Source organism: Aptenodytes patagonicus, chromosome 1, assembly GCF_965638725.1.
Source record: "Aptenodytes patagonicus chromosome 1, bAptPat1.pri.cur, whole genome shotgun sequence".
NCBI classification, from domain to species: domain Eukaryota; kingdom Metazoa; phylum Chordata; class Aves; order Sphenisciformes; family Spheniscidae; genus Aptenodytes; species Aptenodytes patagonicus.
The window spans coordinates 20,700,184-20,712,295 of NC_134949.1; the positions used below are offsets into that span (position 1 = coordinate 20,700,184).

Here is a 12,112-nt window from a genome sequence, read left to right on the forward strand (position 1 = left end):
AGCTACAGGAGGCAGTGCGCTCACAGGCTCTTGTCCTGCTGGGGGACTTCAAGCACCCCGACATCTGCTGTAAAAGTAGCATGTCGAGCTGTAGGCAATCCAGGAGACTCCTGGAATGCATTGAGGATAACTTCTTAAGCCAGGTAATAAGACAGCCCTACCAGAGGGGATGCAATACTGGACCTGTTTGTTACCAACACAAGTGAGCTAACTGGAGACATCAGGATTGGAGGCAGCCTGGGCTGCAGTGATCAGGTACTGATGGATGATCACAGTCCTGAGGGATATGGGTCAGGTGAAGAGTACAGTCAGGACCCTGAATTTTAGGAAAGTAAACTTCCAGCTGTTCAAGGACTTAGTCAATAGGACCCCCTGGGAAACTGCCCTCAGGGACAAGGGAGCAGAACAGAGCTGGCAAATCTTTAAGAACGTTTTCCATAGAGCGTAAGTGCTCTTGATCCTCAGCTGTAGGGAATCAGGAAAGGAAGGCAAGAGACCAGCACGGATGAGTCAAGACCTGCTGGTCAAACTAAAGGACAAGAAAGAAATGCACAGGCAATGGAAGCAGGGACAGGTATCCTGGGAAAAGTATAGGGACACTGCCCGGCTGTGTAGGGATGAGGTCAGGAAGGCCAAGGCACGGCTGGAGCTGAACTTGGCAAGGGATGCAAAGAATAGTACGAAGGGCTTCTACAGGTATGTCAGCCAGAAAAGGAAGGTCAAAGAAAGTGTACCAACCCCCACCCCGATGAGCAAGACTGGCAAACTGGTAACAACGGACAAGGAGAAGGCTGAGGTACTCAACAGCTTTTTTGCCTCAGTCTTCACTGGCAACCTCTCTTCCCACATCTCTCGAGTGGAAGCACTGCAAGACAGGGACTGGGGGAGCAAAGTCCCTCCCACTGTAAGAGAAGATCAAGTTCGTGACCACCTGAGGAACCTGAACATACCTAAGTCTATGGGACCTGATGACATGAATCCCAGAGTCCTGACGGAATTGGCTGATGTAGTTGCCAGGCCACTCTCCATGACATTTGAAAAGTCATGGTAGTCAGGTGAAGTCCCTGGTGACTGGAAAAGGGGAAACATAACCCCCATTTTTAAAAAAGGGTAGAAAGGAGGACTCTGGGAACTACCGACCTGTCAGTCTCACCTCTGTGCCTGGGAATATCATGGAACAGATCCTCCTGGAAGCTATGCTAAGGCAAATGGAGGACAGGGAGGTGATTTGAGACAGCCAGCATGGCTTCACCAAGGCCAAGTCCTGCCTGACCAACCTAGTGGCCTTCTATGATGGAGTGACTACATCAGTGGACACAGGAAGGGCTACAGATGTCATCTATCTGGACCTCTGTAAGGCCTTTGACACGGTCCTTCTCCCTAAACTGGAGAGGTATGGATTTGATGGGTGGACTGTCTGGCAGGTGAGGAATTGGTTGGATGGTTGCATCCAGAGGGTAGTGGTCAATGGCTCAATGTCCAGATGGAGGCTGGTGACGAGTGGCATCCCGCAGGGGTCCGTACTGGGACCGGTACTGTGTAATATCTTCATCAATGACATAGACAGTGGGATGAAGTGCACCCTCCGCAAGTTTGCAGATGACACCAAGCTGAGTGGTGCAGTCGACACACCAGAGGGATGGGATGCCATCCAGAGGGACCTGGACAAGCTGGAGAAGTGGGCCTGTGTGAACCTCATGAGGTTCAACAAGGCCAAGTGCAAGGTCCTGCACGTGGGTCAGGGCAACCCCCGCTATCAATACAGGCTGGGGCATGAAGGGATTGAGAGCAGCCCTACCGAGAAGGACTTAGGGGTACTGGTGGATGAAAAGCTGGACACGAGCTGACAATGTGCACTCACAGCCCAGAAAGCGATCCTGGGCTGCATCAAAAGAAGTGTGGCCAGCAGGTCAAGGGAAGAGATTCTGCGCCCCTCTACTCTGCTCTGGCGAGACCCCACCAGGAGTACTGCGTCCAGCTCTGGAGCCCTCAGCACAGGAAAGACATGGACTTGTTGGAGCGGGTCCAGAGGAGGGCCACGAAGATCAGAGAAATGGAACACCTCTCTTATGAGGAAAGGCTGAGAGAGTTGGGGTTGTTCAGCCTGGAGAAGAGAAGGCTTTGGGAAGACCTTATTGCAGGCTACCAGTACTTAAAGGGGGCTTATAAAAAAGATGGGGACAGACTTTTTCGCAGGGCCTGTTGCGATAGGACAAGGGGGAACGGCTTCAAACTAAAGGGGGGTAGATATAGACTAGATATAAGGAAGAAATTTTTGATGCTGCGGGTGGTGAAGCACTGGCACAGGTTGCCCGGAGAGGTGGTGGATGCCCCATCCCTGGAAACATTCAAGGTCAGGTTGGATGGGGCTCTGAGCAACCTGATCTAGTTGACGATGTCCCTGCTCATTGCAGGGGGGTTGGACTAGATGACCTTTAGAGGTCCCTTCCAACCCAAACCATTCTATGATTCTATGTTAATTTTAGATATTTTAAACAGTTTGCGTGAGTGCATGCATGCACCTATGTTTCTTGATCCTACATGATCAAAGACTGCAGTCTTTCTATCGCAAAAACTGCATGAGAATACGTAAACTATCTTTCCTTCAGCAAAGTTTCACCAAATTAAAAGGTACTCCATTTACCTGTTCTCTTTTTAATTTTTCACGCTTACGTATAAGTTCAATCAACAAACGCGCTCTTTCAAGATCGTGGCGCAGCCTTTGCCAGTACTTCAATTTCTCTTTTAAGGCTTGCATTTCTTCATCATCTTCCCTCTAAGAAAAGAATCAAAAGGTTTTCATGAAATGAAAAACGCTAACTTCTTTTTATAAGTTAGTTTTATGCAATTACAGTACGTATTCACAGGAAAGGAGAAACTACTGTCATAGTTACGGCACTTGGTCATAAGCTTCACACTGCAACAAAAGAAAGTCTCTGGTCAGTTTATCTTCTAGAGTTTCTCAACCGTCTAGCTGAAAACAAAATCTATAAACTGGAAAGCAATCCTATGGTGAAGGCTATTTACATCAGAAAAAGCAATATAGCAAACAAAAATGTAGCAGTATAACAAGCTGCAAAATAAGATTCGGTATTTTCACATCAAAATCCAAACCAGGGGAACATCATCAGCATCTTCAGAAACTCAAGCCTGGTAGAAACAAATTATTGTTGTGCAGTCCACCTTCCCTGCACCCAGGAGAATTAGGACGCACTTGTAACAGAACAAAATCATTATGACTTCTGAGGACAGGAAATGAAAAGCAGTTTATTAAATAATATAACAACTTCAAATGGTACTGCAAATGCGTAATGCAGTAATACAACCTTTCAGTGAACGGATGAAAAAATTTAATTCACACATTTTTATGAAGAAGTAATGTTTAAACACTTGCAGTATTTAGTTTGATTTGTACATACAGAAAACAGACCCTTTCTTGTTTGTTTTTACTATTCTTTGTAAGAAAAAGAAGGATATTGGAATACTACCTATAGTATTCAAATGGTACTGGTAATTCACCAGAAATAAGGCCATAAAAAAAGTAGAAGTCCTGATATTAGTACCAAGTACACAAAAGAAACATTTGCTTTGGAAAAGTATTACATTTAAAATGAACGTTTTATAAAAGAATCTCAGAAGGAGATCCACAGCTTTGTATGCTTGCCTGTAACTAGCATAATCCAATATAAACTTGGTAAGTAATCATCGTGGTGGTTTTTTTTAAAACTAAAACAAACAAACAATAAATTCCATAAGTTATAAAAAATAGAAGACAGAGGAATAAAGAAAACTGGCTAATCAGATTAACAATAATCAACATTACAAATTGTTACACTCAAAGCAAAAGCTTCCTTAACAGAAAAATAATTTAGAAGTATCATAGGTCCTCTAAAGGAAGCTTGTGCAGTTTTTCAGACAGAAGGTTCTAAAAATAGAACTGCAAAAACTGGCAGTTTAAAAAAAATCTTATAGATTTGCAAGTGCTATGATTCTATGATCTGCATCATATTTTATTGCTTTATACACTTTGTAAAAATAAAGGCATGTACCTGTGGAAGCTATAAGGTTAGTTTTATTCAAATCTCTGACTTCACTGAAGTTGAAAATCCTTAACTATCAACTATCTCTGTATTACAATATAGCAATCTGGAAACAGTTTGTTCCTCTTTTTTTTTAAAAAAAAAACAACAAAACAACAACCCACAACAATAAACCCACACACAAAAAAGACCGAAAAATTGTAGCTGGAAACTTTTCGTTCCCTTTCCTAATGACTATTACTACTGACAGTTATCATTTCTTTTAAGGAGTTAAGTCTTGACTTGGACACATAATAATTGAACTGTTGAGGGTCAGAATAGTTAAAAGTAAATTCTGACAGCACAAATATTAATACGCACATTTTCAACTCCTTAGAATTCTCAGAGACTCACTGAATTAGAAAGTCTACACTGCCACTAATTGCTGTTCTCCTACTCCCCTTCATTTCTGATTACAGATCCCATGTGTGGAAAAGCAACCTAACTGTTAACTGACATAGCTATACTTTTTTTTCATAGTTTTACTGTTTTTCAGGACCAAAATTAAGTTGTGGCTATTGCTAAAAGTGGAAGGCTTGTCCTCTCTTTGCTTGCAGCCATTCAGAGTCTGCTCTTTTGCCCTATGTAATTGCATAGTTCATGAAACTGGGGAACTGACCCTGTTGAAAGCTAAGTCAACAAAACCATATTAGTTTTAGGGTGGGTCAGGAAACTTAAATACAACAAGAAAAAATATGTTACTTTGTTAGACCAGGTCTTGGGGTAGTTCATTAGAAACTTAAGTATTTGGCTAAAGCTGAAGGTGCAGTTGCGCTGTTTTTAAAAAATAAAAAAAAAAAGACTATTCTTTTAGTTGAATCAGTTGTTTGACCAATTTCATTCCATAAAATAGGCAGGTAGGTGTAAATCTGCAGATGTGACCCTAAGTATCAAGAGCACCTTGTTTGCTTTTTTTTTGTGCACACGTACACTCCCTTCTTGAACGTCACTCCGTCTTGGGGATTAATAGCAAGCCTCCAATTTTTTGACACTTCTGTGGAAAGTAATGTTGGCAGACACGTTTATAATAGCTAAGATAAACCTCCTTTACCCTAACCTATTTATTACCTGACATACAACTTATACCTTAATTAGATTAAAAGATCCAGGCAAGCTGAAAAGAGCATGATGCACTGGTTTCCAATATCTAACTAGTAAAAACTTGGATAAAAAGAATTCCTTGCAAAATTTTTAGTTTTCAAAAGCTTTCTGACAAGGAAAGTTTCTATTAACTTCCTGGTAAAGAGTTCTTCTTCCAAATCTTTCTTTCTGTAACAAAGCCAGAAGTTTCTTCTGGCTGACTACACAAGAAAAGCCTAGAAAGAGACTCTGTGGTATTTTCTGGTGGACTTAGTTCTTGCTGAACACCAAATATTATCTAGAAAAGCTAAACCTGACACATTTATTAATACTGAGGAAAGAGGGAGACACTTCTAAGTCTACACACAGAACATGCATCAACTGAGAACTGGTCTTCAGCTCTAACTCCTGCCATGAGTATATTACCAGTCTCTGCATGCTATTAGGAATCACGTCAGCGTACCAACAGTTCACTCCTTATGCTGGATGTTAATACATGGGGACAGCCTCACTCCCTACAGGGACTGTAACTTAATATGAGCCAAACAGAAACAGAATTACAGTGATGAAATTGGATCTTGATCAACACAGTTTTATCAAGACCCTCTGCTGGCACTTGTACGCCAATCGGTCAAAACCATTTTGTGGTTGCAACTTGTGTTCTTACTGAAATCTTCAGTGCAGATATGACCTTAAGTCACCAGCACCTTCTACTTTGTTTCTCCAAACAGCGGTTTTAAACCAACCTCACTACAGCAGCAACAAGCTACTACACTTAAATTTCACACCTTATTTTTATTCAAGCATTCTTTAAGTACAGAAAAAAACTAAAATAATGGGGATGTAAATTTATTAGTGTATTTCCAATACCTTTCCTGAATTTCTAGGTGGAGAGAGAATTAACAGTATAAACCATTCTTTCAGAGGGTTGGTTCCTTGTTCCTGCAGATGGTAAGGTAGTATATAAGCCAAGATCTTTTTGCCTGGTTTAGAACTGTTAGTTGATGTAACATCACCTTCAAAAGCGTATCATAACTGAGCTCTGAAACACGTTCATTAGGAAGTAATTCTAAATCATGGAACGCTTCCCCCCCTGCCAAATTTGTTCTAGTAAACAAACATTGGAGAGGGATCAAAGCCACCTTCCACTTGGCATCCTGAAACCATTTTCAGGATTTTGGTTCCTCATCTTAACATTTCTTTTCAGTTTAAATAATAATTAAAAAAAAAAAAATCTCCCCTGAATCAGTGTTTATGTTCCTTTGATTGACTGAAAACCTATTTAGGTTTCTTGACGTTCTGACCTCTCGCACAAAATACGGTAAAAAGAATTTTCCCATCTAGACCGAAATGAACAAAACAATCATCTATATCTCAAAATGTTGAGGCATTCGCACAACAGCTATGCCACAGCTGTTTATTAAAGTCTTCATTATGGTTTGGCTTATACTTGGAGTAATGAAGATGAGTAATGCATCAAATGCTTTGCAGTTATGACTACTTTAATAGGTATTATAAATACATATTGAAGATGTATGGAGAAGACACAATGCCATACACAGGATACTTGCTACTCACTGAAAAGCACTACCTACACATTTTTCATTAAGAGAATCATTTAATACTCAGCTTTGCTCGAAACTTGCTTTTTCTATTCAAAAGACAAAGTAAATTTCAGTTCTAGGTTTTTAAGCATAAAGTCTCAGAAGTGCCCCAATTTTTAATAAACCAATATAAATAGTTTCCAATTAATTTAGAAAATATTTTCATTATTTTCTTACTTAAAAATAGTGCATAGTTCTGAAATTAGAAAAGAAAGAAATAGTGTTTGTACAGGAGTGTGAACAGGCAAAGGGATTTTAAACAGCCCTTATCTAAGACTTATTTTATTATAATCAAACATCAATTATAAGAATTGTTTTATTTTGGTAGTTACTATTTAAATATTTAGAAATGTTGCCGTCCCATCATGCCATCTCAATAGGAAAAGTACTTCCCAACTACCAACCAGCAAGTATAATTTTTTCAGACACTAACTATAGCCTAGGTCTATACTGCACGAGCCCAGGACTTCTGTGCTTGATTTTATTATTTTTAAGGACTCAAGCTCATTTAAATAAAAAAAAAAAAAGGCTACTATCTGAATAAATTCATTTCAGCTATTATTAGGTAACTGTCAGGCACCACTCTTCAGAATAGAAACTTCTCATACAGAATTAAAAGATTAATCAAAGATTAAATGTAGAATACGAAATATTTTAGAGAAGTTACAACCCAAAAAATAGTATTAAAATGGAGTAATATAGAAGCAATGAAAGAAAGATAAACAAGTGGCCAATTTATATTCAAAGTTAATTCCACCCAAAAGGAGTCCACCTAAATTCCAATTTGAGCAGGTCAGCTATGACGAAAAGCTGAGGTAGCTGGGACTGTTTAGCCTGGAGAAGAAAAGGCTCGGGGGGGAATCTCATCAATATGTATATGAATACCTGAAGAGAGGGTGCAAAGAAGGCAGAGCCAGGCTCTTTTCAGTGGTGCCCAGTGACAGGACCCAAGGCAATGGGCACAAACTGAAACACAGGAGAGTCCCTCTGAACATCAGAAAACACCTTTTTTTTTTGGTTTGTTTTTTTTTTTTTTTTACTGTGAGGGTGACTGAGCACTGGCACAGGCTGCCCAGGGAGGCTGTGGAGTCTCCACCCTTGGAGATACTCAAGAGCTGTCTGGACGTGGTCCTGGGCAACTGGCTATAGGTGGCCCTGCTTGAGCAGTGAGGTTGGACCAGATGACCTCCAGAGGTCTCTTCCAACCTCAAGTGTTCTGGGAATTATTAATTATTTTATTTCCATGAAAAGCCAAGAAAAGAAACACACACAAAAAGGACAGAACAAATAATTAGGGAGCAGTGTTGACCATGGTATTTTTATGACTACATCAATTATTGACTTAGCAAATAGCAACGCAATTCAAAGAAAAATAATAGTTAAGCTTTAAAGGGGGGGGAAAAGTCTCAGTTTAATACAAGTAAATGATTATAAAATGCATTCTTAAGTTCTAGAGGCTATTTTACAGGAACAATTCCACTGGAAGTCAAACACCTGGAGAATGGAAAGAACACAGCCAACTACATTTTCAGTTCAATTAAAAAAAGTAACTGGGATGCAGTAAGAATTTCCACATCATGATGCTTTACAGCATTTCAAGGTCTACACACATGGATCCATATACAGAATTCAGAAGTTTTCATTATTTTCAAAGCCACCCAGTGACTTGAAACCAAAACAGTAAAAGACCTGCCAAAATCTCTAATGCTCCTGAAGAGCTGTTAATATTACAAAAATGGGAAGCAGAAGAGTACCTCTTTCTGAATCTGATACACATCTGGAGTGACTGTTTTTCTGTTTTTCAGCAATTCTGACTGGTAAATGTGTACAACTTTAACCAACCTAGATGTATTTTAGATAGGATGAGTTTTACGTGAACAAAATATCAGCATGAATTTATGCTTGTCTACAATCTCACTTAACTATGTCAAAAGTGAAACTAAAGTTGAAACAGGTCTTCGAAATTCATCAACAACTTGCTCTTTGTTCTGTTATTACTGAACACGGTGGGCAATAAGGATCTGAATTAAAAAACTGTAATCTAGCATGTCTAACCTTTACTCTGTAAACCCCACTGTTTTTCTCAGTTATAAAAGTGTCAAAGACGACATTTGCTTTGCATCTTTTGATGAATTTAAAATAAAATTTATTTTTTATCTTACTAACTCAGAGCACATTGAGGAATGAGTTCCAAAAAGACACAATACTAGTCAATGAACAATGGTATTAGGGTAGTTTTGTTGACAGCATTTTTGTGAAACATTTAAGTGAAACAAAAGAAAAACCCACACAAATATATATATTTTTGTCATATCTCACAAATTAAAAAGGATTAGATAATGTCCGATTTCCAATACAGGTCATATTACTTAAGAATAAGGTAAAGAATTTACTCAGTGCTGATTAAGAGAAAGTTTTTACTCTGTGCTATGTTTCCTGGTTAATTTTTTACTCTATGAAATAGAGATTTTCTGATTTCTTCTTATAAGTAAAAAGTTTGTCACATACCTGTTGTGTGTTTCTTTGCGACTGTAAACTGGACTGCAGCCTTCTCAAGAGAGGAACACCATTCCTAGACAGTCTTTTAAGCAACCAGTAACTGTGCACTCGTTCAACAAACTGCTTCTTCCGCTGAATGGCCACCTGATTCATAATCTTATTTAATCTAAAATATGGAAAAACTGATATTGTATTTTTTTTGAAGCAAAACATAAAATGTATTTGTCTATGGAAGTTAAACATCAGATATATATGAATGTATAACGTAACAACAGCAGCGATCACCATATTACTAATTTCTTTTAATGACATCCCTTTCAGTACAATTATTTCTGAGCAGTAGGTTACAATCATATACAGCTGCTTGACACTGTAGTTTCTACCAAATACGTTAAGGTACTTTATAAAGCTAAAAGGCATCAATTTTTTCACGATCATTATCTCAAGAGCAATCCCAGATTATGGCTGAGAATAAAGCTTTTTGTGCATTTTAGAATAATTTTCCTATTGAAAATAAATCAGAAATAAAGCTCTAAATCCCTACAGACGTTTTCAGATCATTTGTTGCCATCTTCACACAAAATTAGTAGTTTACTTTAAAGACAATATATCTTCAAACTTTTTACATAAAAACATGCAACAGAAAGCTTGTACTACTCATATACTAACATTAAATTTTTAGCAAATAAAACGAACAAAAAAATGTAAAATGGAAGAACACTTATGATTTTACCCCACACATATGATTAAAATATCCACACAGGAAAGATGCAAGAGAGGACGATACAAACAGTTAAGCAAAATGTCTTGATTAAATAAATAGTATTTTCTCCAAACTTGTTTTTTAATAGATGCAAATACTGTTTACATATACTGTTTACAAACACTCTAGGAAAGTGCCATATGAACATCACACGCAACAACCTCGACTACTATTTTTTAAATAACGACACGTTAAAATGTCAAAAGTCTCACACACGACACTAACCTTTCAAAACTTACATTCAAAAAAAGTTTATCTCAAACAGATCTTCAACTCTCTGTGCCTACAGAATCTTGAAATCATGGCAAAAATATGAAAAAAAAGTTGATGGTTGTAGAATGAAAAGGTTTTGTCACTGTATGATATTGCAGGGATTTATCACTGGTGGCAGCCCTTGCAAAATTAACACAAGATGGCCCAAGGCACCAACTACCAGTATTGTTAGGGGGATTGTTCATTCGTTTGGGGGCAGTGGCAAGTTGGAGAGAGAGAACAGGATTTCCCCGAGCTGGACGTAAGACAGAGTTACAGAAAGGATATATCAATGAACAGAAATCTGTTAATTCTTCACGCAGTATATTACTACCCACAGAAAAATTCTACAATGGATAGTAGTAGGTTTATCAGAGATTCTCCAATAAAATTTAATACCAAAATAGGCAAAATTAAATTCAAGAAGTGCTTGATTTGTAGACCACTACCATGAGACGTTTAAATAAAAAATCAGGAACATATATATATATATTAGTATTTTTCTGCTTTTTCCCTTTTAATATTAGGAGTAAAGCAGTTTGTCAGGTAAGTGGTAGAAAAAAACTAGTGAAATACCTAAACAAAATGTAAAGCTATAAGTAAACCTTGGTTAAAATGATTTTTAAGAATAGCTGGGAAACATGGATGATATTTTTCAGCCAGACATACAAATGATTCTACCCCGAGTTCACCCCAGGTCATCTATCCCCAGTTGTTTTTTCTGAGCTGCGTAGAAGGTAAGGTGCAAGACATCTACTCAGTGCTACACTAACTGTAGCTACAGAGCTTTGAGTCATCACAGGGTAAAGGCAGAGCAAACACAGGTTTTCTTCAAAATACAGCGCCATTGTGTCCTTCAGTTCTTCAGTGACATTGTTTTTCAATTAATAACTAAGCCAGTTAGGCATTCTTGAAAAATTTTAGCTTAACTTAAAGTTTAGAAAGTCTGCAGATGGACTTAGGACTGTCTTGTAAGTCTTTCACTGAAGGGCAGAGGCAGGCTCCACAAAGACTTACTCAATGCAGAACAGGCCTTGATGTGACCATATTAAACTTCAAACACAACAGAATTACAGTTAATCTTAGAATGCAATCACAGTCAAATAATTACTTTCACATCTCTCTCTTGGAAAGAGCAAAACCCACTGAACTGAGTCAAAAAAAGCAAAGCCAAACATATACCTATTTGGAAAGATCAGAGAATCTAACTTAACATGAGGAAAGAGGCGTTGGCTTCATGCCCATCAGATGTGGCAAGACTAAGCAAACATCTTTAATTACAGCTTTAAGTACATTTGCCCATTCACATAACGAACCATTCTATTCATAGATAATTATAATAGTAAAATGCTAGAATAAACTTAGGGAAGATGTTCACAGAAGATATTCTCCAACTCTAAAAATACGAATAAACAGAAGGTAATTTGGAGTGCAGAAACTACCTAACAAGGGGTAGAAATCTACTCCTCTCTGCCTTCCCTCCAAATAAAACCAAACAAATACTGGCACAGTTCGTATTTCATTTAGACACCAGACTTTGGTAGTGGCAATATACCACCAATCACCCCTTAATTTCTCAAAATACAGAGGTCAGAGGCTCTTCACATGGCAGATATCCACAGAGTCTCTACACTATGATCTTATTGATACAACAAGGATGTAACATCTGCTGTTAGACCCTAAGAACCCACTCACTACAGCGCAGTTCTTTGATCATCTTTTTGCTTAGTCAGGTACTCCCAGGTAGACTTTTAGTGTCCGAAACGCTTTAAATTTTGACAGACAATACAACCATTTTGGGAAAATAAGACACGATTCGTCCACTGCTGTAGAAC

The 12,112-nt window shown here is 38.3% G+C and overlaps 1 protein-coding gene across 3 annotated transcripts in view; it reads right to left on the bottom strand.

Annotated features, from left to right (window-relative positions):
- The window catches only part of BRD1 (bromodomain containing 1), a 65,455-nt gene that overhangs the window by 36,323 nt on the left and 17,020 nt on the right, over positions 1-12,112 (bottom strand). For all 3 annotated transcript variants that reach the window (XR_012994569.1, XM_076329130.1, XM_076329138.1), the window contains exons 3-4: positions 9,272-9,428; positions 2,645-2,776 (exon numbers count right to left, since the gene is read on the bottom strand). Coding sequence is in view for 2 of the 3 variants with exons in the window: in XM_076329130.1 (XP_076185245.1) it covers positions 2,645-2,776; positions 9,272-9,428 (289 nt within the window). In the remaining variant the exon portion in view is untranslated. The remainder of the gene's footprint in view (positions 1-2,644; positions 2,777-9,271; positions 9,429-12,112) is intronic.